This window comes from Montipora foliosa, chromosome 13, assembly GCF_036669935.1.
Source record: "Montipora foliosa isolate CH-2021 chromosome 13, ASM3666993v2, whole genome shotgun sequence".
NCBI classification, from domain to species: Eukaryota; Metazoa; Cnidaria; class Anthozoa; order Scleractinia; family Acroporidae; genus Montipora; species Montipora foliosa.
This window is the reverse complement of record NC_090881.1, coordinates 30,592,399-30,618,154: the sequence shown is the minus strand read 5'-3', so window position 1 is coordinate 30,618,154 and position 25,756 is coordinate 30,592,399. Positions and strand designations below refer to the sequence as shown.

The following is a 25,756-nucleotide window of genomic DNA, read 5'->3' as shown; positions in this document are numbered from 1 at the left end:
ACGCCCTGCACGTGCGCTTTTCACTTTTGTCCATTTCTTTTTCAAAACAACAACGTGAAATAGCCAAATTTGAGGTTTTATGAAGAATGTTAGCACTTGAGGATAAATTTTCATTTTCCTCCCTAATTTAACCGCCGTTCCGACCAGTGTCATTTTTGAGGAACTGCCACACCCTTGTCATATTAAAAAGGTTGAAATAACCACGAATTGATTACAATAACGTGAATTTATATTTTGAGATGACGTTCTCGTTGCCCTCGCCGTCGTCGTTGCTTAAGCTCCCTATTGAAACCGTCTAAACGGGCCTTTACCCGACGTTCATGAAATATGGTTCTGCATACAACCCTTTCTCTGGTAGAACCCTCGGTTGTGTCTACCACTTACTAAGGAACTGACAAGTACTGTCTGTAAAATGTGTAGCGATTGTATATAGAACAGCGCGAGTGAAGAAAACCTATGCATAGTGACAGTCAATGTTTTGCAGTTTTGCATTTACATGTGTTTAACAACTGCGTCGCTAAGTGGAGGCTGAGTGCCTGATCCATCCTGGAGCTTCCACTATTGGCAGCCAGCTCCAAGACGGAGAGTGCACCGATGGCTGTCAAAACCTGACAAAGCAGCCATAAGCCCCCACGCCCACGAAAAGACAGGCACCCGTCACACTGATAAACAGTGGAAAGTAGAGGGGAGTAGAGAGGGAGGGAAAAAACCGATGAACGCTCCACACAAATGAATAAGTTGTACCACGCAAAGCACGAGGAATCCAACGCATGCACAAATATAACAAAATCACGGACTGCAGTCACGCCTAGTTGTTAACTCAGTTAAACTGCAATTAACCTCATGTAAGTGAGTAATGTTGTGGTAAGACTTCATTTCTTACTTGCTGGTATCTCTCCTCCTTTCTCGTTTTCTCTAGTAGCGCTTGTCGCACTCTTACTCTTCCCACGGTTACTCTCCTCGGTGTCCTCCTCCACAATTCCTTTTAACTCTGAAGTCGGTGTTGACGCTCTCCTGCAATTTCCTGTACTTTGCTGTGTTCAATAAACAACGATAACATTAGCTACTCTTATGGTATATGCTTTGATTCAAAGTCTTCATTTTCATTTGGTTAACAGGCTCATAAGAACCACAGACAATTACAATACTGCCAACAGTAGTACCCTTTGACTGCGAGTCTCTTCTGGCCTCCGAATTTATTTACCCAAATCTCCACCCAAACAGAAGACATTAAGATACTTGAAATAAAATATATCTTCAATCTTTAATAAGCATCTAAGACTAAAACAGTAAAAACTGTACTAGAAGTTAAAATAAATAAGTGGCCATGTGACCCGCGTATCCACGTAGTCGCGTAGCCAAGTATCCAGTAGACCATTTTCGTATTCTCAGTATTGGACTGGAACTAGCTTGCAATGGAGGCAAATGCGGGGGAATATATTAAAAAGTATTTGCATTTGAAAAGATTCCCCTGCATTAGCCTCCATTGCAAGCTAGTTCTATTCCAATACCGAGAATACGAATATGGTCTATTCATCCGATGTGAAGTTCGCTTTGTTCTAAAATTGTGTATGTCAAAGTAGACTGACTATTTAAAGCAAGTGGAGTGAATTACTTTTTTGTCTTATGTCCGCGAAGACATGAAAATTTTGATGAGCGATCCTAATAGCTTAACCTTTTTTATACAATTACTTCAATGAAGGGCGATTTAAAATCCATCAAATGTCTGACAGAAGGTAAGATAATGCGAAAAATAAGAACTAATGCTGTTAACTTACTCGGTTGGACGGTTGTATGTTGGCTTTATTCTCGGTTCCTTCTGATTCACTATTTGATCGTATTCGTATAGTAGGTTTCGTCTTGGGTCCATCATTTGTACTCACGAACATGCCTTCGCTCAAATCGCCAGCATAACTCTCAGTAGTCAGTGACCTGTCACGGACGCTCAACATATTGTCCTTATCTTGACCAATAAAAGATAAACTGGGTCCAGGCCTCATCTCTGATGGGGTTGGTAGATAGGAGGGACCTTGGGGAGGATTGATACCCATGCTTCTAAGCTGCTGGTCAAGTGCCTCCTTCTCTTTCTTCATTTGCTCTACGTCCTTTGTTGAAAAAATAATTTGTTCACCAAGATAGCTCATACACAATTTACTAAAATACAGGAATAAACGGTGAGTAATGAGGTTTACATTGTCATCCAAACCGACAGACACAAGGCTTAACAAAAACTGAAGAAATTATTGAACCACAAATTCCGTTGCAGCCTGGAGCGTAAAGTGTAGATGACAGACTCAATCGAAACATCATGGTTTTAATAGAATAAGGAGACTAGGGATAGCAGAACTGTGACGTCAATACCAGAACGAACTTTTTCCAGGGCTCGAATTTTCCCTTTTTTGAGATTCAGAATGAAAATTGGTATGGAATTTTTTTGTTTTTTTTAATCGCAGAAAACCATGATCTTTCAATTGAGTAAATAAAAAAAACATCTGTCATAAACACTTTAAGGGGGGTGGCTCTTACCTACAGAAAGACGATGGTTGCTAAGGAAGATTTTTAGTCAAGAGCACTACAGAAAATTATTTGAAGCAACTTTTTCCATGGAAATCTGACATCACTTCAACCAGAAACCGCATGCGCAACTAGTCCCAGTTCTCATCCGTGCGTTTCATTGAAAAACATGTTAAAACTCCCAGAAAACGAAAGGAAGAGGCGGTTTTTTCACCGGATGAGAACCGTCCCATCATTTTTCGTAAAATGTAGCACGGGATTTCTATTTCGATAAAAAAGGGCACTGATGTTTTGAAAAGGGTGTCAAAGGAGGGCCTTATGACGTTAAAAATTTGTGAAAAACATAGTTAACTCGCTTAGTTTTTGGGCATTTTCTGTTTTAGTCACGTGATTTACCAAATATGGTTGAGTCGAACCAGACAAAGAAATCGAGCACACTTCGCAACAAAGGATAACTGTAGAGTTTAAGGGGTCCATAGCAACGCAGCACTCGAAATTAGCGGTCGTCCGAGACGAACACAAAGTTTACCGGACGACTAGTTCGTGGTAAAATGAAAAAGTTAGTTGCCCGAAGAAAAAACAACGGACAACCAAGCCAATTACAAGCCAACAATTTGATCGACAGTCAGCACTACAAACGTCACAAAAAAATAAGAAAGACAGAATTTCATTCACCCTCACTTTCCATCCTCATAATCACGCAGTCAAAAATATTCTTAATAATTTTAAATTACTCCAAAATGATCCCGAGACTGGTAGAATCTTTACGCAACCCCCACTTATTTCATTCAAACGCGACAAAAACGTAGGTAACTTTTAGTTAGAAGCGCGCTCAAAACTAACGAGCAACCCGGTACTTTCAAATGTGCACGCTCACGATGCAAAACTTGTCTTTTCATTGTTAACACTTGCAAGATATCGGGACCTAAGCGATCTGTTAAGATCACCGATCGTTTCACATGTACCTCCGCAAATGTCATTTATTGCATAACCTGTACGTTATGCAATAAATTATACATTGGCGTGACAGGTAGACGACTAGGCGACCGATTCCGCGAACGCCTTCGCGATGTTGAGAAGAATGACAAGGATGCATCTAAGCCAGTCGCTCCTCATGTTAATCTCCCTAACCACTCCAAAAAACACATGGCTATCTGCGGCCTTTCCCTACATCTAGGTACGACGGAAAGCCGCAAGAATCTGGAACAAAAATTCATCTTCCAAATCGGCACCCTCAATCCTCACGGTATTAACGAACGGTTTTCATGTAACTAATATATTCCTATTTGTCTGATAGTAGTGTGAACTAAATAATAATTGATTTGCCGCAGTCGAGCATTTTCACGTGTTTTGAATATCTGTGGCTTTTAAAGAAAATGTCAGATACATGTAGGAAAATTCAAGACACAATGTCACAAGCATGTACATGGCGACTCCATTTTGAAAATGCTAAAACTTAAACCCAGACTTCCACAAAAAAAAACTTGGGATACTCAAGCTCTAAGACCATGCAGCTAACCATGCTAACACCTGTGGGATACTCAAGCTCTAACACCTTGTGATTACATCTCAGCATGGCGTGCAATTAATTGTAGGGGGTGTCTAGAAAACAAAGACCCCTAAGATGCTAAGACTCGAAAACGAAGAAAGTAACTCAAAACACTGAATTTGGCTAACCCTGGGCCTAACCAGGCCTAAAGTTGATTTTTAGGCCTAGTGTTAGCCAAATTGAGGGTTTTGGGTTACTTTATCCATTTTCACGTCTTAGGGGTCTTTGTTTTCAAGACACCCAATTGTAGGGGGGTTCCCAATAGACAACCAAGCATTTATCAGGGCTACCAAATTTACGGGTTTACTTTCCTGGCTTTTGTAACAGGTACAAACTGTTTTTTTTTATTTCGAGCACTGCAACGGTTTGGTAGTGAAGAGCCACTCCCTTTAATGCTCACCCTAACTTCCCTGAAGCTGCATTGTTCATGTGACAAACCAAAAATATATTACCTTAAGGTGGGACAAGTGGTAATCCAACATCATTCGTGCATACGAGATGCATTCTTTGGTTCCAACAAAGAGGAAAGACACCTCTTTCTAAAGGTAAAAAAGAGACCCTTTGTGGTTAGTTACAAAAGTTCTTTCAGTGTTCCATTATTACATTTCTGTTAATAAACAGCAGGTGGGGTCAACACAACGAGTAACAGGTTGTCTTTTGGATCAATTTTTAATCAGAATTTCTTTGTGCATCTCCCCCGTCACCTTCCCCCAACCCCCGCCACTTCCCCAGCAGTTTAACTCTTTTTGTGATTTGGACAGCATTCTTAGGGGGTATTTGCATGAGACCGGGACGAACTCAAACCGGGATGAAATTTTTGAAGCTGTTTACATGAAACTGGGACGAGAGGCTTAGAGCCTGGTTTCGAGCCCGGGGGCTCCCATATGAAACAGACGGGGATGCTCGTCAGAAAATTTTGAATTTAACCCCTAAAGGAGACCATTTGGGCGTGGCTCAAGCTTTTTGTGACCCCTAAAGGAGACCAATCTGGCCGTGGCTTAAGCAAATTTTGACCCCTAAAAAGTTAAAAAGAAAATTTGACTTCTGTTTTTCTTCGCATAATTCTGTGTTTCTTCGTGGAACCCTAAACGAGACCTTGGCGGCTTAAAATATTAGCGCTCTGCCCGGAAGGAATCAAAGGAATCACATGCATAATGAGAGGCGGGCGGGCTTTCTGTTGCTCTGTGTTGTTGGTTATTTTCATCGCATTAAAAGGCCCACATGGAAATATATTTCATCTCAACAATAGTCTAAATGCACATACTCTAGTGTGGAGTGCTTTTTCTGGTCGAAGCTCTTCTACTTCGCAAGAAAATCATGTTCAAGATGCTCGGCCGGTGTGGTCTTTGAGTCATGGACTTACCGTCGCTTTTCTGAATATCAATGGAGTGCATTCCATCTATTATTTTCGGCGTCCAGCACTGGTATGCACAGTATTCCTACATGGTAAGATCAAGAGAACTAAATGCCCATGTGCTTATTATTCCAACTCCAGCGCCACATTCCATTGCACGCTTGAAGGTGATCTAGTGTTTAAACTAAATCCCGGGCCTGTGAACAATGGTCATTGTACCCAAAGGCGACACGCTTCTATAGACAGGCGGGTACTGCAATCAAGACGTAATCCATCTAACTTGATCGACGTAAACAATCTGTCTCGCGGGATCCCTGTGATTTCGTATCGCATCAACGACTTGCCGATACGTTCTCCACGCTGTCGGAACATCAACAACCTCAGACCTGTAAATCGACAACCATTTGAAGATAGAAATACCAAACAATCAAACAATCTGTCTCGCGGGATCCCTGTGATTTCGTATCGCATCAACGACTTGCCGATACGTTCTCCGCGCTGTCGGAATATCAACAACCTCAGACCTGTAAATCGACAACCATTTGAAGATAGAAATACCCTGCGTTTCTGTACAATAAACGCACGATCGCTCAATAACAAGGCTGGTGATTTCATTGATTTTATCTGTGATTATAAACCAGATATCGCATCAATAACAGAAACGTGGTTCCACGAAAACGAATCTGCTGCTAGAGTTCTGTGCACCCCTGCAGGATACAATCTTCTTGATTACTCAAGAACAGGACGACTGGGTGGTGGCACTGGGGAATTCCAATCATTTGAATACTCTGAGTGGAACATAACATCAAGAAGCCACCGTTTTCGTTTGATTATCATCTACAGACCACCATACTCTGATGCCCATCCAATCACTACAGGTGTGTTCCTGACTGAATTCTCGGATTATCTAGAGCATGCTGTACTCTGCACCGATCAACTCCTGATTTGTGGTGATTTTAACATCCATGTTGATGTGTCTGACGACCTTGACGCCTGTCGGTTTCTTGAACTCTTGGACAGTGTTGGGTTAGACCAGCATGTTTCGGTTCCCACACATATAAGTGGTCACACCTTAGATCTCATTATAACAAGAAACACCGACCAGTTGCTTGTTTCTTCTCCGTGGACTGATTACTTATTCTCTGACCATCTACCCGTCCACTGTAATATCCAAGTTGAAAAGCCTTTGCTGAAGTCGAAGCGGATATCCTTCAGGAAACTGAAGTCGATTGATATCAGTTCTCTGCGAGATGACCTGTCAAAGTCAGACTTATGCAGCAACGCCATCGACTCTCTTGAGCTAAATGATCTTGTCACCCACTATGACGAAGCTCTATCATCAGCTCTGGATCGTCATGCACCTCTCATTAATAAGACTGTGACAAAAAGACCGATCGTCCCCTGGTTTAATAATGAGATCAAGACAGCTAAAAGGATGCGCCGCCGAGCTGAACGGAAATGGAGGAAAACGAAACTTCGCCTGGACTTCCTCGACTACAAAGCAAAAAAAAATCGTGCAACCTTTAAGATGAAGAAAGCCAGACAAGAGTTCTACACCGACTTTATAGCGGAGAATAGCTATGATACACGCAAGCTATTTCGTTCTGCAAAAACACTCTTCAATCATGAAAGTGAGTTACATTTTCAAGGCTACTCAGATAGTAATGCGACGCTTGCTAACGATATTGGTAACTTCTTTATCAAAAAAGTCGATGTAATACGAACTGGACTAGATACCGCAGCCGGTAACATCCATTCAGCGGACGAGATGTTTCCCCAAAACCCTGAGATCCACAGCCTCTTCCAGGACTTTAGAACTCTCACTGATAAAGAAGTCAGTAGTCTTATAACAAAAGCAACCAAGAAGACCAGTTCACTGGATCCTATGCCAACCACCCTTGTTGTTGAGTGTCTTGATGTTTTGCTTCCTGTACTTACTAAGATGATAAACCTGTCACTTCAATCTGGGTGTTTTGCAGATAGATGGAAACACGCTGATGTCCACCCAAAGCTGAAGAAACCAAAAGCTGAAGTCATCTTTCCTAATCTTCGTCCCATAAGTAATCTCACATTTGTCTCGAAACTGACTGAGTGTGCTGTATTTAGTCAAACTCACAATCATTTGACCATTCATGACCTCTACCCGAAAGCCCAGTCATCGTATCGTGAGTGCCATAGTACCGAGACTGCACTTCTCCGCATCAAGAACGACATTCTTATGAATATGAATAGGCAGCACCTAACCCTTCTAGTTTTACTAGATTTAAGTGCTGCCTTTGACACTGTAGACCATGCGATATTGTTAAACCGTCTTAAGTCAGATTTTGGTATCTCTGGTAACGTGCTCTCGTGGTTCAAATCGTATCTATACCAGCGCTCCCAGTCAGTGTCGATCAATGGTCATACATCTAAAAAGTTCGAAGTGAAATGTGGTGTCCCTCAAGGTTCCCGCCTAGGTCCTCTTCTCTTTGTTCTTTACGCCAGCAAGCTCTTTACCATCATTGAGCGACACCTCCCCCAAGTCCATGCGTACGCCGATGATACTCAGCTCTATGTTGCGTTTAAACCCGATCCCGAACATGCCGCCAACGCAGTGGTAGCCATGGAAGCGTGTATCAACGACATAAGGAAGTGGATGCTGGCTGATCGTTTGAAGATAAATGATGACAAAACGGAATTTTTAGTTATTGGGACTAGGCAGCAACTGGCGAAAGTCAACATTGATTCGATCAATGTGGGAACGGTGGAAGTCTCCTCGTCTTCTGAAGTCAAGAACCTCGGATGCTGGCTCGATAATCAGCCCAAACTAAACAGCCACATCAATCGCCTATGCAAATCTGCCTTCTTTCACTTGTATAACAAAAGAAAAATTAGGAAATTCCTCAGTCGTGAAACCACGCAGATCCTGGTCAATGCCCTTGTCACGAGTCGCTTGGACTATTGTAACAGTATACTGTATGGTCTACCAGCCACCGAACTTTACAAACTCCAACGGGTACAAAATTCAGCAGCAAGAATTATTTGTAACGTAGGGCGTTTCGATCACATTTCCCCCTCCCTTAAAATGTTACATTGGTTACCCATTAAATTTCGCATTCAGTTTAAGATACTGCTCATTACTTTTAAGGCAATCCATGGTCTTGCACCAGCGTATTTAATTGAATTGATCACCCTTAGGACTCAGTGTACATATAATCTTAGATCTACTAATGAGCTTCTTCTTCAGCCTCCTCGAGTAAAAACTCTAAAGACATTAGGTGATCGTAGCTTTGTAGCGGCTGCACCAGCTTTATGGAACAAATTACCACGTGCAGTCCGCCATTCTCAAAACGTACAAACATTCAAGAAAGCCCTTAAGACTCATTTATTTCGGAAAGCTTATAATTTACAGAATATCTGATCAAGTATGAATTTATAGTTGATATTATGCAATTTTATAGCTGGAATATTAATTAGCTTTAGATTTTTCCATTTTTCATGTAACTGATTTGATTGTAAATAGTAGAATTCTAGTTTTTGTCATTGAAAAGCGCACGAGAGCATCTTCTCATGTATCATGCGCTATAGAAGCAATAAAATTATTACCCTAAACGAGACCAAAATCCAAAATTGACACCCCTAAGCGAGCCGACGAGCATCCCCGTCTGTTTCATATGGGAGTTCCCCCCCCCCCCCCACCCGGGGTTTCGAGAGGAAACAATATGTTTTTTTCTAATAAATATATGGCTGACCCAAAAGCCTACTGGCTTGAAATTTCTGGACCTGGTCTGAGATTTGTTGTGATTTACACGAGACCAGTACCATAACATGCAAACTTATTCTTGAACAATGTCCATTCAAAAAATAATGTTACCTTGGCAGCTTTTTCATCAATAGACAATCTCTCTTCTGGAGGTTCAATCTTGACACGTGTGACACCTGATCGATCTACAATGTCCTGAATAATACGTCCACTCTTTCCAATAACCTTGCCTAAAAATTGGCACACTTTAAATTAAATTAACATTTTTTTTAGTTGTTCATTTATCTTCTTTACTTCTTTACATTTATTTATTTATTATTTGATATTAATAGGACTGCTCAACAAAGAAACACTGTAAAATAATTTTAAAGATGCCAGAATTATAATTGCTATTACAACAGTTATATGTGATTTTATTTTTAGTGACTGTTGTAAAATAAAGTGAAACAACAAAAGCTCTAGTCTCTGGATGGGCACTTTTTCAAAAACATGCTGATTTTTTAAAATCAGAATTTGTTGAGGTAAATGATAGGTATGGTGTTTGTTCATTATTAAGAACGATGTACACTCGATTATACTTTACAAGTCTAATCCTGCCGTTCAGTCAACCAATGGGCAGGTGATAACATCTGCATTCCCTGCATCAAACTTACCAACAAGGGGTCTTGGCACATACACCGTCTCTTCAGCAAACTCTAATACCCTTCGAGCTTCTTTTACACTCTCTTCACTCTGTTCATTAACAAAAAGGGGAACAATAATATTATTTATTGTTGTAACTATAAAGTGCAAAAAACGCTTGGTAGATGGAGAAGGAATTGTTATTTTTTTATGATGATATTGAAAATTAAAAGAGTTTTGGCTAAGAAAGACTCTATCTAGAACTGGAGTTTGACTAAAGCCTTCCTTGATGTGTTAGGACAGGACTAAAATATAATAATAATAATAATGAACACACTACTCGTACCTTTGTAGCTTTAAGTTCAAGAAAGAAAAGAGAGAGTATAAAACTCACATCCCCACAAATGTGCAAAGTACAGTTATCCTCATCCACTTCAATGGAGACTATTCCTGGCAACTTCCTTGCCTGCTGAATATTGGCTCCCTGTGCACCAATTGCAAGACCCATCAAATGATCTGGTAATGTCAACATGTCAACCACACCTAGATGCTTCTTGGCTGTCTAGAAAAGATAAGAAATAACTCAATTGTGACAATGCAATTACCACTGAACACTACAATGTAGTTATCTGAGACATCTATAGATAAAACTTTTTGTCAAACCTGGAGCTGTCTTGCAGTGTCATCTGTCCAAGACTGTAGCAGCATTTTTGTTCGCAGACTTCTGAAATGGATTTCACTTAACATGGCTGCACACTTAACTGGGCGTTCATTCCGTGACTAAAAAAATAAGCAAACTTCTCAAAGTTCAGTCTACTCCATTATTAGTATCACCCAACTAGTGGACTAATGCAAATGCATTTTGATTGGCTATGCTACTAGAGGACTATTAGTAATAGTCCTCGAGTAGCGAAAAGCGTGACGCTTTCTTTTGTTTTATTCCCAAATTAATATTTCTTCAACTCGCATTTGCTAACTTTGTTATTGCCTTTTCTGTCCGACTAGTTGGGTGATACTAAAACAATAATTTAGACCCTTCGCCCTCAAGGGCCACAGGTCAATAGCCCATTCGGCTTTGCCTCATGGGATATTGACCCGTAGGCCTTGCAGGCTACAGGTCTAATTGTTAATTATTATTATACTTAGCATTAGCAATATGATTATCATTGTCACTGTCATTCTCAGTATTATTATGACAGTCAGTGACCACACAAAATTGAGACCAAGCACTAGCAACTGAGGATTTGCTAATGCAATGAGATGACAGCAAGACTGGAGCACTTAAAGCTGATAATTTTCAACAACTTTCACAGAGTCATGCTCTTTGAAATGAAGCACTCATCTACACAGCTGTTACACACATAATATTATGTCAATTTGATCTAAGTAATACTTAACTTTATCTTAACTGTAGAGGTGTAATTTGAGCATATCATGACTGTCAGCTGAGGGAGAATAAAGAGTAAAATGGGAAAAACCAATGCTGGTCCTGTTGGAAGGTTTTCCCATTCCATAGAACAATTTATTGATGTTAGGGTTAAAAGCTAAAGCAAAATTAGCTTAATTTATGCAGAAACTGAAAAGCCAAGAAAAAAGTAAGTAAAGTAATATATGTAGCTTATTCAGGTCCCGAGGAAGGGGGGGGGGGGGGGGAACTCCCATATGAAACAGACAGAAGATGCAAAATTCTAAAGTATCCTAGCATTCACTTATTGAAGTTTCAAGTGACTATAACCCCCAATAAATGTTCTTTAGTCTTATAGGCACTTTAATAGAACATAAATAGTATTCCATGCATGCTCCTCGAATAGGAGCGTAGGAATCAGTAGTAAAATTTGTCTGTCCAAAATTGACCCTAACCCCCAAATACACATACACCCTACACGCTTACCAAGACAACAAGAACAGCTAACTCATCATTATAATACACACAGGAGGCCCCAGTCTGTTTTTTGAATTCTCTATGGACAATGTCATCCTTGCAGCTATAAACAAGTGAAAGTCAAGTTTACACGAAGAACAAAAAACGGCCAATGGGTGAGAAGTACCATCCCCTAAAATTAAAATTTAAAAGTTAATATAAAAGGGGGTTAGACGTAACCTAAAACTAACCCTATAGCTGCACTGTTATGAGTGCTATGAAATGTGAAGACAAAAAAACAAACAGAACTTTCTTTATAAAAGTAGTAACTTGTACCATGTGGGAGGGAAGGGGAGGGGGGGGGGGGAAGTATGAAAGTAAATTAATAAATAATCATAATTCAGCCATAATAGCAAGAAAATAACTGCAACTGGCCGTAGGAAACCAGTTAGCTTAATATTCACAAAGTGTGGCAAAGTTCAACCAACGACCTTGCCAATGTCATATCCAGTTGATTACCAGGGTGGGATTTGAATGCAGAGCACTGAAATCCATTGCCATAACAACTATACCATGCCATTCAATTTGATCCAGCGCAAGTTAGCAAGTGAGTAAAATAAAATACATACTCCAGGTGTTTGATTCTTGCAATGATTTGAGTTTTGAAATAAATGTGTGCAGCTTATAGACAAAAAGGAGAAGTGATCCTAGCACTTACCTGGACAAAGTTAAGCAATATCTTATTGTCTCTTATAGACAGCTGAAAACCTAAGATGGCTTCAACAGGATTCAAACTCATGACTTCTCCGATGCCAGGGCAATGGTCTACCTACTGAACTATGAAGCCACTCAGTTGGGAGCAGGTCCGTTCACTGAGTAGGAGTCTTTGACTTAGACCTGCTCCCAACTGAGTGCCACTCAGTTCGAGCACATGGATTTTTCAGGTGTCTGTAAGAGACTATAATAATAATAATTATTATTATTGCTTAAATTGTCCAGATAAGCAGCAAAGATCACGTCTCCCTTTCGATTTGAGTTGCGAATGTGCATTTAATGATCTAACTAACCAGAACAGCTACAGGGATGCAGCTGAGAATAAATTCATCCGGTTGAAGGTTCTATTAAGATGGTAAGTTCATGCTCTGAGCATCAAAGGGACCTGGTAACAAGATTGTTCCCAATGTCTCGCAACACCCGGCATTCTTCAAGATGGCGAAGACAGCGAATACAGGGAAAGATATAAGACACATACAACAGTACTTAAAAAAACAACACTTTTATTTCATTTCCAGTATCGATAAATTCCAGTGATAATTCCATATGCTAACAGATTTTCAATTTTTTTGTTAACACACGTCGAATGACTTTTAAACTTTGTAGAGAATAATTAGCGATCTTCTCAGTCGCTTTGATTGATGGCCATAATTCAGTCGGCGATCACCCCTTTTTTCAAGAGGCGATTCTCACTGGCAGCTGGCACTAAGCGACATCCCTGCAGCTATATTTATTACTTGTAATGTAACCACCATTGGATCAACATGAGTGTTGGGGTTAGGGTTAGTGAGTGATAATGTGACAATAATATTGATAAAGATCTTACAGCTGCCTCAAATCCTGTGGAACATCAATCATATTCTTGTGGTACATATCCCTGGAAATTGGCCCACTGAAAAATCCAAAATGCAACAAAGAGTATCACTTAATAATAAAATTATTGGATAACCCAGAATCCTGAGGCACATGACAAAAACCAAGTCCTCCAGAAATGAATTATCATAGTTTTCTATTACAAATACCAGATGCCTTTCCAAAGAGAAGCATAAATCTAAAAGAAACTAATTTTACTTGTCAAAGGGGGGCCCCTTGGGCTTTAATGGGTCAATCAAAACTTATCTTTCAAGATTTCTACACTTCTGGCAGCTCAATCTAGAAAAGTGCTTTAAGTAGTGCTAGGCCCTACACCAAAGATTACAGAAGCAATCATTGTTGGATACTTAAGATCATGCAGTTCCCCATTCATAAGGAGCCCAACATGTTAACCTCGTAAAAAGTGACTCTTAAACCTACCGTTAAATGTAACACTGCAAGTACTAACATTATTACATATGACGAGGTAGTGGTAGTGTTAAGGTTAGGCTAATGCTAACCCTGCTAACCCTAAACCTTACCTAACCCTAATAATAACGAGAACAATAACAATAATAACATTCAAAATGATAAAGATAAATGCATAAGTGTTACTTGGCTAAAGTAAAAGGCTGAGACTAATGATAAGTACCATTGATTCCTAACTTCCAGCTATATAAAGAAAGGCATGTGACTGCATGTATAATGCTAATATTACACCAGCTAGAGATAACATTATTTTGAAAGAGATTTTTTAGTCAAATTTGTGCCAAACACATAGAATTGACCTTAATTCAAGCAAGACTAAACATTTTGATCCAAGTTTTTAGTGTTACTTGCTTACTTTCTGCTCACAGGGCGAATTCTTTCCCTTGGAACAATTTCATTAAATGTTGCATCCCAACCTGAATATTGAATGACATAAAACTGAAAAGAAAAAGAAAATAAGTTAGAAACAAAAACGAGATACCACAGAAAGCCTGTACCATGGCCACAGACAGATCAACATGGCGATGTTGCAAAGTAGGACATAGACACCCACGGCATATAAGTGACTCATTTTGCCATTGTACATGTACAATCTACAGATGTAAGTATGTCAATTACATTTTGCACCATCTGAATGCAAACCAGTTACAAGAGAAGAGGAGGAAGGACACCAAACTTATAACAAGAATTGTCAGTAATGAGACCCATTTCTAAATGTCAAACTTAAACCCGGATTAAGTTGTAATATAAGAAATAATATCTACCTCTCCCTTTTTTAAGACAATTCTTGCTGGCCACCAGCCACAGGGCTCACCATCATCATCCCTGGTAAAAACCTAAAATGAGATGCAAGTGTTGAACAAAAAGCCAATAATCCAAATTGTGCATTTAAATCAGAGCCCAAACAACTCAATAACGAAGTGCACGTTAAAGCTTAGAATCAATGATGATGCTCATAACAACAACAATAATAATAATAATCATCATCATCGTCGTCATCATCACCATCGATCAGAAAATTCGTACTGACTACCTTTCACACCTGAATTACATATATTTTACATTACGTTATGGTAAAATTATTTTATCACAAATTGGGAAAAGTTAATAGATACAGTTTTACATTTAATTAAAACAATGAAAAAGGAATCTGTACCTCAACTTCATCATCGACATACAAATCACATCGTTGGCTTCTGGTTGGAGGTAAACGTACTTCTTCGTAAGAAACCCTCCTCCAGTTACTCAAGCTGTAATGAAACAAAAAAATTAAAATGCAGCAAAGCAAGTAATATACATAAGCAAAGAATACAAATGAAAACGCCACGAAAATGCCTTGCAAACGACTAACTGAAATCTTAGAAGCTTGCGTACTCGTGTTGAAGAGACACTGTGACTTGATCCTGGTGAATATTCCTCACGTAGCCCTGTGATATGAGAATTCGTTAATTTGTAAGGAATTTGCTGAATGTCTATGAATTTTGAGAAACTAACCTTGTAATAAGCGCCATTTTTACCGCAAACTTCTACTGCCAAATCCTCCATTTTCCTGCTCAATTTTGCTCGCGGATCCAGGAGCAGCGTGGGATATCAACAAATTGCGCAATCTGCACGCGAAACAAAAAAGAAGCAATGTAATAGGAGACTTCACTGTTTATAAACAATTCCTCTGTTATTTAAATTTTGCTGACCACCGAACAAAAGAATCCTTTGTTTCGACAGCCAATAGAACTCTGGTTGGCACATTGATGACAATAGGTGTCGTAACGGTGAATATCGCTATTACGTTTCCAAGACCAAATAAAAAGGCATTGTAAAGATTAATGCCTTTGTGCTGTCACCCAAGAATGTTAAAATATCTGCGGTAAGCAGTTTAGCAGCTATTTGTTTTCTGCACGTCCCTAAAAGAATTCGTATAATTGTCCTTAAGAGTTATTGGTAATCAACTCTTTTGTGGAATTGTTTTGCATATTGGCATATATTTCTGTCTTTAAGGTGTGAGTTCTTCCTTCGGGTCGAAAACTGTACGAACGACACATTACGTTTTTCTTGTTGCTTTACCAATTATTTATTTTGTCCGCTTTATCGTTCTCGTGTATGTTTTAGTTTCTTTTATCAAGGTTTGCGTTTGCGCAGTCTTTTCCTTTTTGTCTTATGTCCGCTTTGTTGATCTTCCAGTGGGGGAGTTTGGTCCGTCTTTTACCACTACGGTTTGCCCTCTTCGGATGGCCGTCATTTAGATACCGCGAGTTACTCATTTAGAATCTTCTTGCTTTTAAGTGCTCGTTTGCTTGAAAGTTAAGAGAACGATTTTTGGAAAGGTTTTGAAACCCTTAGTCTTTTACCAATTAGATTTACTCTCTTCGGGAGGCCGCCATTCTAATAGGCGGGGCGACTTACTGATTTAAGAGTGGCGTTGCCATTTAGTGCGCATTTGCTTGGATGTTCAACTTGAGAGGGGTGAATACCATTTAGGCATTGGTGGAAGTCCTGCATGAGGCGGGTTTCATCCCATTTTAAGTTGTGCGAGTCTTTCCCTGATGCATTTTTTGATTAGTTTAGTGTTTTTTAGAAGTTTTCAGTGTTGGCGTTTGGTCCTATCCCAGTCTGCTTCGTGATGTACACCTTGGCAGGTTGACGCCTGACTTGATGGAACTCTGCTCCAAGTCCACTTCCACAATTTCAACATATGTTTCCGGCTGGAATAATTGGCGTTCATGGGCTATGCCCAAAACCGGCGTCCCAGTTTGTCCGGCGCATCCACTCCACGGGGCTCTGATTCTAACTGAGCTTTGCATAGCAGCCACGAAGAAGGGAACGGGCATTTCCGTGCTCGAGGCTGCGGTGTATTCGATCGGATGGGCTCATCAGATTGCTGGCTTGATTCCTCCTTCAGGCCATCCTCTCGTTAAGTCACGTCTCGAGGGCGCCAGTGTTGCGTGCAAACTCAACATGTAAAACTCCTTGTAACCGCAAGTAAATGTTACGGTATCTTGTAACACCAGGTTGAGGCAGATTGCATCAGCCCATATGGTGAATGTTGTGGAAGAAATCTATGTTGGAATAAAACTGAGTTGTGTTTTTACGTGAAGTTTGTCTCATCCACCAAGAAGAATGGCCACACTCGCAACAGCCAGAAGTAAGCTTGCCCGTCCAGTCCAGCCCAAAGAACCCCTCAGCTTGTAGCTTGTAGCTTGTAGCAAGGCTATGCGTTGATTATAATGATAGTGCTTCCCTTAGCGATTTGCGTTTCCTGGTCATTCTGTGGTTAGGATATCATAAAATGCTGGATTTCTGCGTGTTGACGAGCTACAATCGTTGAAGGTTCAGAACAATCCACAACCCAACCCAACAAAGACATTACAGACAAAAGACACCCTACACCGCAACAGAAATTATTGCCTTTTAACTCAACCCCTCAACAGGCTACAGGTATTACCACCTCGCCACCTATTAACCTAACATCTCTACAGGCACTACCACCCTTTAACCGTACCCCTCAACAGGCTACAGGCATTACCACCTGTTAACACTCCTCCCCCGCAGGCGTTACTGCCTTTTTACCCAACCCCTCCACAGGCTACAGGTATTACCACCTTACCACTTGTTAACATTCCTCCCCCGAAGGCATTACCGCCTTTTTACCCAACCCCTCAACAGGCTACAGGTATTACCACCTTACCACCTGTTAACACTCCTCCCCCGCCTTTCCACCCTACCCCCCAACGGGCTACAGGCATTACCGCCTTTTAACCCGTCTTAACCTATGCTTGGCTTGATTATTATATAGCATCAAAGATTACTGCCGCGCACTTGTGGGATGAAAACCACCACTACCAGTAAGCGGTATTTTGGCTTAACGCGTGCACAGTACGGTTTGGCGTTCACTTTGCTCACAAAATCTATTAATCCGTGTATTACCTACATTAACTTTATTAATCCTCCAATTTTCGTGTAGCTAACAAACGTAATGCCTTGTGTTAATGCGCTGACAGTTCGAAACTTCTGAGCTAGTTAACCACAAGAGCGTGAGCTTATTTGATTAGTTACAAACTTTTAAAACAGAAACAAAACTTACGTCCACAAAACAGCCAATCAGTAGAAAGCCCATAAGTTTGGAGATCAAAATTGTCCAGTTGAGGATGAGGAATGCGAAGGATGCCATAACAGATCCACAAGTCGCCCAATCCAAATCTCCGACTCAGATCACCGATGCGCCATATCCAGGCCCTTCTCAGTCTATAGGTGCGACAAAAAATAAGCGACAAAAAAGGAAAGAGGTCAACATTGACCATGCGTCTTACATTAAAAATAACTGAGGAAAAAAGGCTTCTTAATCCATACCTGCAAATTGTTAGATTGAACCTTCATAAACATTCTTAGATCTGAGACATCACCAAATATACAGATCCAAGAAAACAATAACCAAAAGACAAGACAGTTATTCTGATAAAGCTGCGTTAATTGATGAGATGAATAGAATCTGAATCTCCCTCATCTTCCCCTATCCTCGTTATCTTATCTGTATTTTATTATGAAGAGATTCATTTTTCGATGTTGATTCGGGTATACTAAAAAAAAACCCGAGTGCTCCTCGTATCCCGAGTACCCCCTAGTCAACATCCTGTTTTGTCTCTCTTCATTTCTAAACCCGTGACCAGCAGACATATTGGATTACTGAAAGAAAAGAAAGTATTTGCATAAAAATAGACTTCAATTCCCGGAGGATTAATTCGGTACACCATTATGGCCCCTATTTCTTTGTTTTGGAACACCAGCATGACCGCCGTGGGTCGGTCGGTCGGATTAAAAGAAAAAAAACCTAAAAAAAACCACAAGCAGTCTCGGAATCGAAGGCCTGGTACCCCAGCATCGTAGCTGTGGAGCCAGGAAGACAATAAATAATGAAAATCATGTTTACAACGTTGATGTTGCCGTTGCCGTTGCCGTAGTCGTCGTTGCTGAAGCGCCTGATCTCACCGCTACAACGCATCCCCTTCCATTTTATGTCCTACTAATAATGACTTTTTGGGGCGGAAATTGTTTTCACTTAAGATCATGAGATTCACCGGCAGACCTAACCCTACGATATTCTTTGTTTTGTCGCTTAATTTAATATTTTATTATTTCAATGAACATTGAATGAAAAAAAAAAACTACGGTATCGCTAAATCTTCTGTCAGTACTGAGTGCATGGGAACAAATTTCCTCGCGGCTCGCGTTATGCATGAGTGCCTACAAAAGATCGGTTATAAATAAGAATTTAGCGATAATAAAAGGTACCAAAGGTTGTCAGTGAGACTACTGAAACTAACTCTCTTCCTCCAACTGAAAAGATTCAGAAGCCTGCTGAACAAGTTACGGCTAAACAGGCAAATTTGTTCTTTAGGTCGAGGATAGTGAAATATATTGACGTAGAGGAAGTGGCTTGCTAGCCTTGATAAGGGCAACAAATTATTTTCCACTTCAAGGTGAATGCGGTGTAAAACTGGCCATAATTTATTCGATAAAGCCGGTTCATGTTTGGCGCTAAACGGTAGGCTGTTGTTCGTCATAAAACCATGGAAATCAGTCCCCTTATTCTACTATAGCTTTTTGCCGGCTCTCTTTTCAGGTCTCATTCGTTGAATGTAATGACGAATGAATGAGTAATAAATTGAAAGCCTTAGTAAAAAAAAGTATGAAAAAATAAGTGTTAAGGCAGGTTATTGGCTAAGACATGATAGCAACTGCTATTAACTGATAACTCTTTATCTTAATTGTCCTCCTTTAATACCGGATGATTTATGCTTGGTCATGGAAAAGGACGCTTAAAGTGCTATATGTGAACAGGTGTATTTGTACATCTTTATTCAGGTGAGGTCTTTTTTTCCACCGAAACAAAGAAAAACGTTTTGCGGAATTGATGTCATCGGCATCGGAGTTATTAGCTTTGCTCGTCAAGTCATGTTCGAAAAACACGATAACGAAACAGGAGCTAACGTTAACAATTCTGATGACCATTATGTGGTCCAATAGCAGTCAATTTAAATGAACTAAATAGTTGAAAAGTTTATGAAATAAACACTGGTACTCAATATATGAACCTTCCGCGTATGCTTCTTGCATAAATTTGCATATTCAACATGCCTCCCATATTATATTTCCGCTAAGGCAGCCCTGAGAGCCTGCGCAGCTTACGGTCTGGGAATGAAGTACACCGTCGATTTATACATATTTCTTTACGTATACGAGAGCTTTTTGAAAGCACTGTAGAACAACCAGAAACTATGACCTCCCTAAAAGGGCAACATCATTTTATCTCCAGAAACGAGGTCCATTCATTCATTCTTATCTGAACCTCCGCCACCTCTAAAAAAGACAGCTACGGCCAAAAGTTGACGCGTACTTGTACAATATCTATTCTTCTAATTAATTGGTTTGGTCACTCGGTGACAAACAGCTATAGACGCCCGTTCCTGTACTATTTCCTACCGGCACTCGTAATCCATCGCCTTGTAAAAGACTTTACACTACAAAATAGTAGAATGTAATAGAGATTAGAAAAGTCAGTGCTGCTATTAAACAGTATTCTACCGGAGACACGTTGTCAGTCTGTCTGGCACCGTAGGGGAAACCGTACGGGGCAGCATTATTCAGACTTCAAATGTCAACCTGCAACCGGCCTGTAAATCATAAAATTCTGAAAATGCTGTCGGAATAGGTTGCGTTCGCTTTAAATTATCTGTTCCTCATTTACTTTCACCAAACCTTACCCCAATCCGGCTTAATTTACTGCTTTATGAATACTGTCTGGATGCTATGCCAATTTTCTTCCGTCCATTAAGTAAATTAAGTTTGAATGAACTTGTCTTAAACTGCATCTTTTGGCAATTCATAAATGACAAACTTTTTCGTTCATTACAAATTTTTGTTTTCTTGCCCCGGCCGCTTCGATTTATAAAAAACGACACAAATTTACAGGGTTTTTTTAGTTTCAATAGAACTGCCGGAATTTCCACCGAAAGGATTAAACTAAATTTAAAAGTCATAATTCGTTTGTTTTTAGTCATAATCATGCAGCCTCTAAGTGTTTGCAGTCTCTGGAAAAAGAAAAAAAGTAAAATTTAAACTCCCATTGTTGGAAGGGTTACAAATCAATCTGTTAATTGAGTGCGTACACCTAACGATTTACAAGGCAAATATATCAAAAGGCTATAAAACTTTAAGGATGGTGTCAATGGGGTTAACCATCAACCGTCAACCGTCAAAAACGCAATAATTTTACCGTCAACCGTCAAATGAGCAAGGCGATATTAGCCGTCAAATGTCTCACGTATCCTTGAATCACGAACTAAAGGATTGGCTTAAATAGGGTCAAGTTATATATGCTGTTTATAAATGATCGTTCTAGCATATCACACAAAATGTAATTTGTGAGGATTGAATGACTGAATTAGTCAGAAATTGATATTCTGTCGTCACGATGGTGAGGCTAGCAGGGTGTCACGGGACTAGTTAAGGGTATTTAACAGTTTGGCGGGAGACTTAGGTCATTCTAGGTCAGTCAGTCTCCCTCTCTGTTTACTTCATTATGTGCTGTTTTACTTATTTTCACCCTTTCCTCGGGGTTTTGTGCCGCTGTATTAGACGAGAAATACGTTTCCACATGTTTTATGGCCACATCTAAAGGGTGGTTTTAGTGGTTTTTCGTATCTGGCATAGGTCAACTTCTATGAGATTATAGTTGGGTTGTCTTGCATTTGTTGTAGGATTGTCTTGCATTTGTACGGCTGACTGACACATCCTAAATAAACTCTCACTCGAAGCTCGTTGTAGTGTAGTCAGAATTGCATTTATGTGCAAGTCCTTGGGTAGACTTCCATATACCGGAAAAAAATGGCGGAGGACAAAATTACGATTGTTATTCAGATTAGGACTTGCTAATGAACTGTTGTTATGTTCGCTTTGTTCTTCTGTTTTGTGTACATTCATTATTTCCGATCCGGTATATGAAAAACCAGCCAAGTCCTTTCACTCCTTGTCTCGGATGAAACCGGTTAGCAACAGAACTGACTTCCACCTGTAAACACTTCCGGTGTCATAAAACGTCAGTCATCACGGGTCACTTCGCATGACGTGCCAAACACCACTCCTAGCAATTGAAAGACTCTCAGGGTTTTGCTCTGACGAGTACATCTTTCAAAGATCTCCCTTCTCAAGACGAAATAAGGGGAGGGTTTTTAAAATTTTCCCTTCAAGGGCTGGTTTTGTATGAGATGTCAATTGTAATAAATGACAAAATCTTTTTGTGCGCTTTTCTATTTATTTTTAAAGCCGACATTCTTTTGCTAACGCCGCTGGTACAAGATGAAACTTTTTTGCTTGAAAGAGAGGTTTAGAAGAAAAATATAAAGGAAAGTGGATAATATGTAAATATTTTTCACATTCATTTCAACGTGTTTCTATTCTATTTGTCCTCACTGCCTCACTATCAAGCTGAATATTTGATATTTCGAAAATGGCCTATAGTAGAAGACCAAAAAACTCATTTTTAATGCACAAATTATAGCACTAATTGGGTTATTCAAATATGGGTAAAATTATGTCGTTTTATAAAAATTACGGCCAAATTAGCCCTTTAATTTCGTGTTATCAACGTCATTCCAAAAAATTAACCGTCAAAATGGCTTATTTTTAACCGTCAACCGTCAAAGGGCACCCCCATTGAGACCCTCTTTAAGCCCTGCAGTTTGTTTGCAAGCTGTTAAACAGTAAAATGATAATTTACTTGCGCTTTGCCGCGTTTTAATTTCAGTGTGAAACAAATGCCCTGCTATGACCAAATGTGCCTTTCAAATGACAACTCGGGAGCCGTGGTGTGACGTTCTAACAGTAATTTACTTTGTTTGTATGTATGTCGTACATATTTAAAGAAACTTGCCCACTGTACGGAAATTCATTCAACTGAACGAGTTACAGAGCTGGCGAGCAAGATGCAAAGACGGGCCGTAAAGATGTTCCCTACATTGGTAGTTCAAATTTCGCTTGTGTATACTGTAGGATTCTTCGTGTTTCCTTCTTATGGAAGAATGCAGTTAGATCAGGTAGGAAAAATGTTTTTCTTTGTTTAGACAATTTTTTTGGTTTTACCTCTATCCGTGATAAATTTCAATTCCTTTTTAACTATCGTTGATCTTTCACAAGGCAGTTTAAAATTTGGCTCAAATATTGAACAGCACGCCACCCTGTCAATAGTCATAAACCTTGAGAGACTGTAATGAGTCTGAATGAGAGAAACAAGGACCTAACCCTAATCTTTATAATATTCGGAGCAAAAATTTGGAGATGAGAAAAGATCATAAAAAAATTATAGCTATATCTTTTTTAGTTGTCGTTAGATTCATTCCTTTGGACGGAAAATATACAAAAAAGTCTTTCAAACTTGCCAAAAACTGGCATAGGTAGCTCGTTCGATATCACTAGAAGCGCTAGTTGAACAACCTGTGGATATCTCTGACGTATGGTAATTAGTCCTTCCTTAAAGCGAATCAAGGGATGATTGTGGGTTGCATGTAAAAGGTTTTCATGTTGGGTGGCGAGGCATATTTTGTTAGTGGAGGTACAGTAACATAATAAACCCTCCATTTAATTAACTCGTTTGATACCAAATTTATGTGTTTAATTCGGCCAAAGAAGCAACCCCAGTTCTTTTAGAAACCAAACCTGTCAGATATTCAACGCTCCACTTTGCCAGATTCACCAACGGTCCATCGTCGATAGAGTCGTGAGGAAAAGAAACAAGAAAACCCCAAAGAAAGTTTGTCGTCCATCTCGGCTTAGTCATATATTTCGCTTCAGTTTAGAAAAATCTGGAGACTGTGTCGCGTTATTGGCTACAAAGTAAAAAGGGCTAAGAGCGACCAGCGCACGCAGGTGCTACCGAAATAAATTCGATAATAAAATAAAATGTTTGTTTTCTTAAGGATGGAGACATGAAAAGACATGGATTGACAGCATTCAAATCAAGAGACAAATTCTTTCGATTGACGAGGACACATCTCAATGCTTTACATACTGACTTGAAAGGTATGAGAACAAATCGTTAAATGACAAGATCCCAAGCGGAAACGGGTCGTAAAAGAATTAGTTCTTATCTCTCTTTGTTGTTTATGACACATAGCCACTGTAGCTTGAGGTTTAATTCGAGAGAGCTGCTAGGGGCCAGGTCTCGTCCCATTTAGTCTGCTACGCAGGCACTGGTTCATCAAAGTATACTAATTCATGTGTTGAAACTTTTCATCTTCCAGAGGGCGAGCAGCTTCCGGAAATTCCTTGCGAACTTTATCCTGAAGTTGTTCAAGTTGAGCCAAGCATCATATCATTGAGAAATGATCCTCAGTTTGTTCAAGTAAATCGCTGTAAAGGTTCTTGTGGCCTTCCTCTTATCTTACAAAAATGCAAACCAACTACAATACGTGTAAGGAAAGTGAAAGTCCGTTCTCATGATGGCAGAGAATATGTAAAAAACATCGAAGATCACATAGATTGCACCTGCGCTTGTCAAGCCACCTGCAATGAAACTCACGTTTTTGACGGTGAGAAATGCATATGTAGGTGCAGTGAAAAATGTCAGGATGGCGAACAGCAAAATCCAGAAACCTGTAAATGTTCTAAAAGCAGAAAAGAATAGATTGATGTAATATTATAAGAAAACGAGCGAAATCACTTAGCAGTTAGAAATGGATTTCATTGGTATCTTTATTGTAAACCGTAAAAGCAGAAATGTCAGCCTTTAAAGAATATTAAAAACAAAATCATAAAGAAAGTAATGCTATCTAAAAGCTGACGTTTCGAGCGTTAGCCCTTCATCAGATGCATTCATATACCTAGACATTCAGTCTCAACATTACACTGAACATAGTCATAGTAAGGAAACAATGAACTGTACTATACACTCATCAGTACTCGAACTCGGTTTCTCCAGATCTATACTCCTGTAGCTTTACCACTACACTACAATGACGATCATGCTCAACAAAACACAGTTTTTTTCGTGGTTACTTTTGTATAATAAGTCAATTGATATCCATGTGTAATAACTAAAACTAATCCTAACCTGAGCCTAATTTTCAGGGTCCCCACTAGGGTTTTCGGGATCCAGAATTTTTCTTCCTTGGAGCCCGGGGTTCGGGATTATAAAGAAATATGGGAGCGAGATTCGGGATTGCATTTATGGACGGGACGCGGCTTTTCGCAGTTTGTCATTTTTAGATTGACGGGGATTGTCTTCATGCTAATTATGAAAGTCAGGAAGAAAATTATTCTTGTAGATGATTGTATACATTAGCACTCGTATCACGGGCCATTATCGCCGTTTTATGAATTACTGATGATGAACCTCCCTACTACTTAATTAAATCTAAACTTACAACCGAGTTTAACAAAGTGGAACATGTGAACTGATTCAATTACTACCAATCATGAACAATCACGCATCATTTCGGTTTCAAAACTGTAATTGTGAATTGCTTTTCTTAATTATTACGGTCAATTGGATCATAAAGGTTGCTGGAAAAGACTAACAAGGCGTATTCTAAATAAACTGCAGTTGTAATTGTCATCTTGTTGTGACGTCATGATCGGGATCGGGATTGGCCAATGAAAACGTTCGGGATGAAGGAAAAATTTCGGTCGGGATGGCGGGATTGAAGAACCCTATTGGGGACCATCATTTTTCTCTAGGATTAATTTAGGCTCCAAAAAAAGTTTCTTCAATTCATCTGAGTGTGTATTCAAACTAGGTTAAATGGTGATCACCAATTTAACCTACAATGGTAGGAACGGATTTAACCAGAGTTCGGATGTTACCAGCAACATATTCGCTCTAATTAAGTTTTGAACAACTGGTGAGTATCGAAATACATGAAACTCAACCGTATTCCGGAATAGGAATACATGGAATATAAGTTAGAAATCCTTCGTTTTTACGGGGATTCACATTAAAATTTTCAAATATCT

General features: G+C 39.7%; 2 protein-coding genes across 2 annotated transcripts in view; one reads left to right on the top strand and one right to left on the bottom strand.

Annotated features, from left to right (window-relative positions):
* The window catches only part of LOC137982144 (fragile X messenger ribonucleoprotein 1 homolog A-like), an 18,735-nt gene extending 3,301 nt beyond the window's left edge, over window positions 1–15,434 (bottom strand). Inside the window, exons 1-14 of the mRNA XM_068829208.1 lie at window positions 15,251–15,434; window positions 15,131–15,183; window positions 14,913–15,006; window positions 14,521–14,592; window positions 14,112–14,194; window positions 13,242–13,307; window positions 11,672–11,765; window positions 10,444–10,560; window positions 10,175–10,342; window positions 9,813–9,891; window positions 9,271–9,389; window positions 4,516–4,602; window positions 1,779–2,105; window positions 884–1,034 (exon numbers count right to left, since the gene is read on the bottom strand). Of these exons, the coding sequence (XP_068685309.1) occupies window positions 884–1,034; window positions 1,779–2,105; window positions 4,516–4,602; window positions 9,271–9,389; window positions 9,813–9,891; window positions 10,175–10,342; window positions 10,444–10,560; window positions 11,672–11,765; window positions 13,242–13,307; window positions 14,112–14,194; window positions 14,521–14,592; window positions 14,913–15,006; window positions 15,131–15,183; window positions 15,251–15,301 (1,561 nt within the window). The 5' untranslated portion in view covers window positions 15,302–15,434. The remainder of the gene's footprint in view (window positions 1–883; window positions 1,035–1,778; window positions 2,106–4,515; window positions 4,603–9,270; window positions 9,390–9,812; window positions 9,892–10,174; window positions 10,343–10,443; window positions 10,561–11,671; window positions 11,766–13,241; window positions 13,308–14,111; window positions 14,195–14,520; window positions 14,593–14,912; window positions 15,007–15,130; window positions 15,184–15,250) is intronic.
* Window positions 15,435–22,615: 7,181 nt separating this feature from the next.
* LOC137982640 (uncharacterized) lies at window positions 22,616–25,358 on the top strand. The gene is made up of 3 exons (XM_068829767.1): window positions 22,616–22,842; window positions 23,722–23,824; window positions 24,046–25,358. Exons 1-3 carry the CDS (start codon window positions 22,732–22,734, stop codon window positions 24,426–24,428), a joined length of 597 nt encoding a protein of 198 aa, XP_068685868.1. The 5' UTR covers window positions 22,616–22,731; the 3' UTR covers window positions 24,429–25,358.
* The last annotated feature ends 398 nt before the right edge of the window (window positions 25,359–25,756 follow it).

Bases quoted from the DNA above. Each gene is read 5' to 3' on its own strand.
- LOC137982640 (XM_068829767.1), top strand. From the start codon at position 22,732: ATGCAAAGACGGGCCGTAAAGATGTTCCCTACATTGGTAGTTCAAATT. The intron at 22,843-23,721 runs GTAGGAAAAATG...TGTTTTCTTAAG, and splicing joins GAAGAATGCAGTTAGATCAG to GATGGAGACATGAAAAGACA. The intron at 23,825-24,045 runs GTATGAGAACAA...TTCATCTTCCAG, and splicing joins TTTACATACTGACTTGAAAG to AGGGCGAGCAGCTTCCGGAA.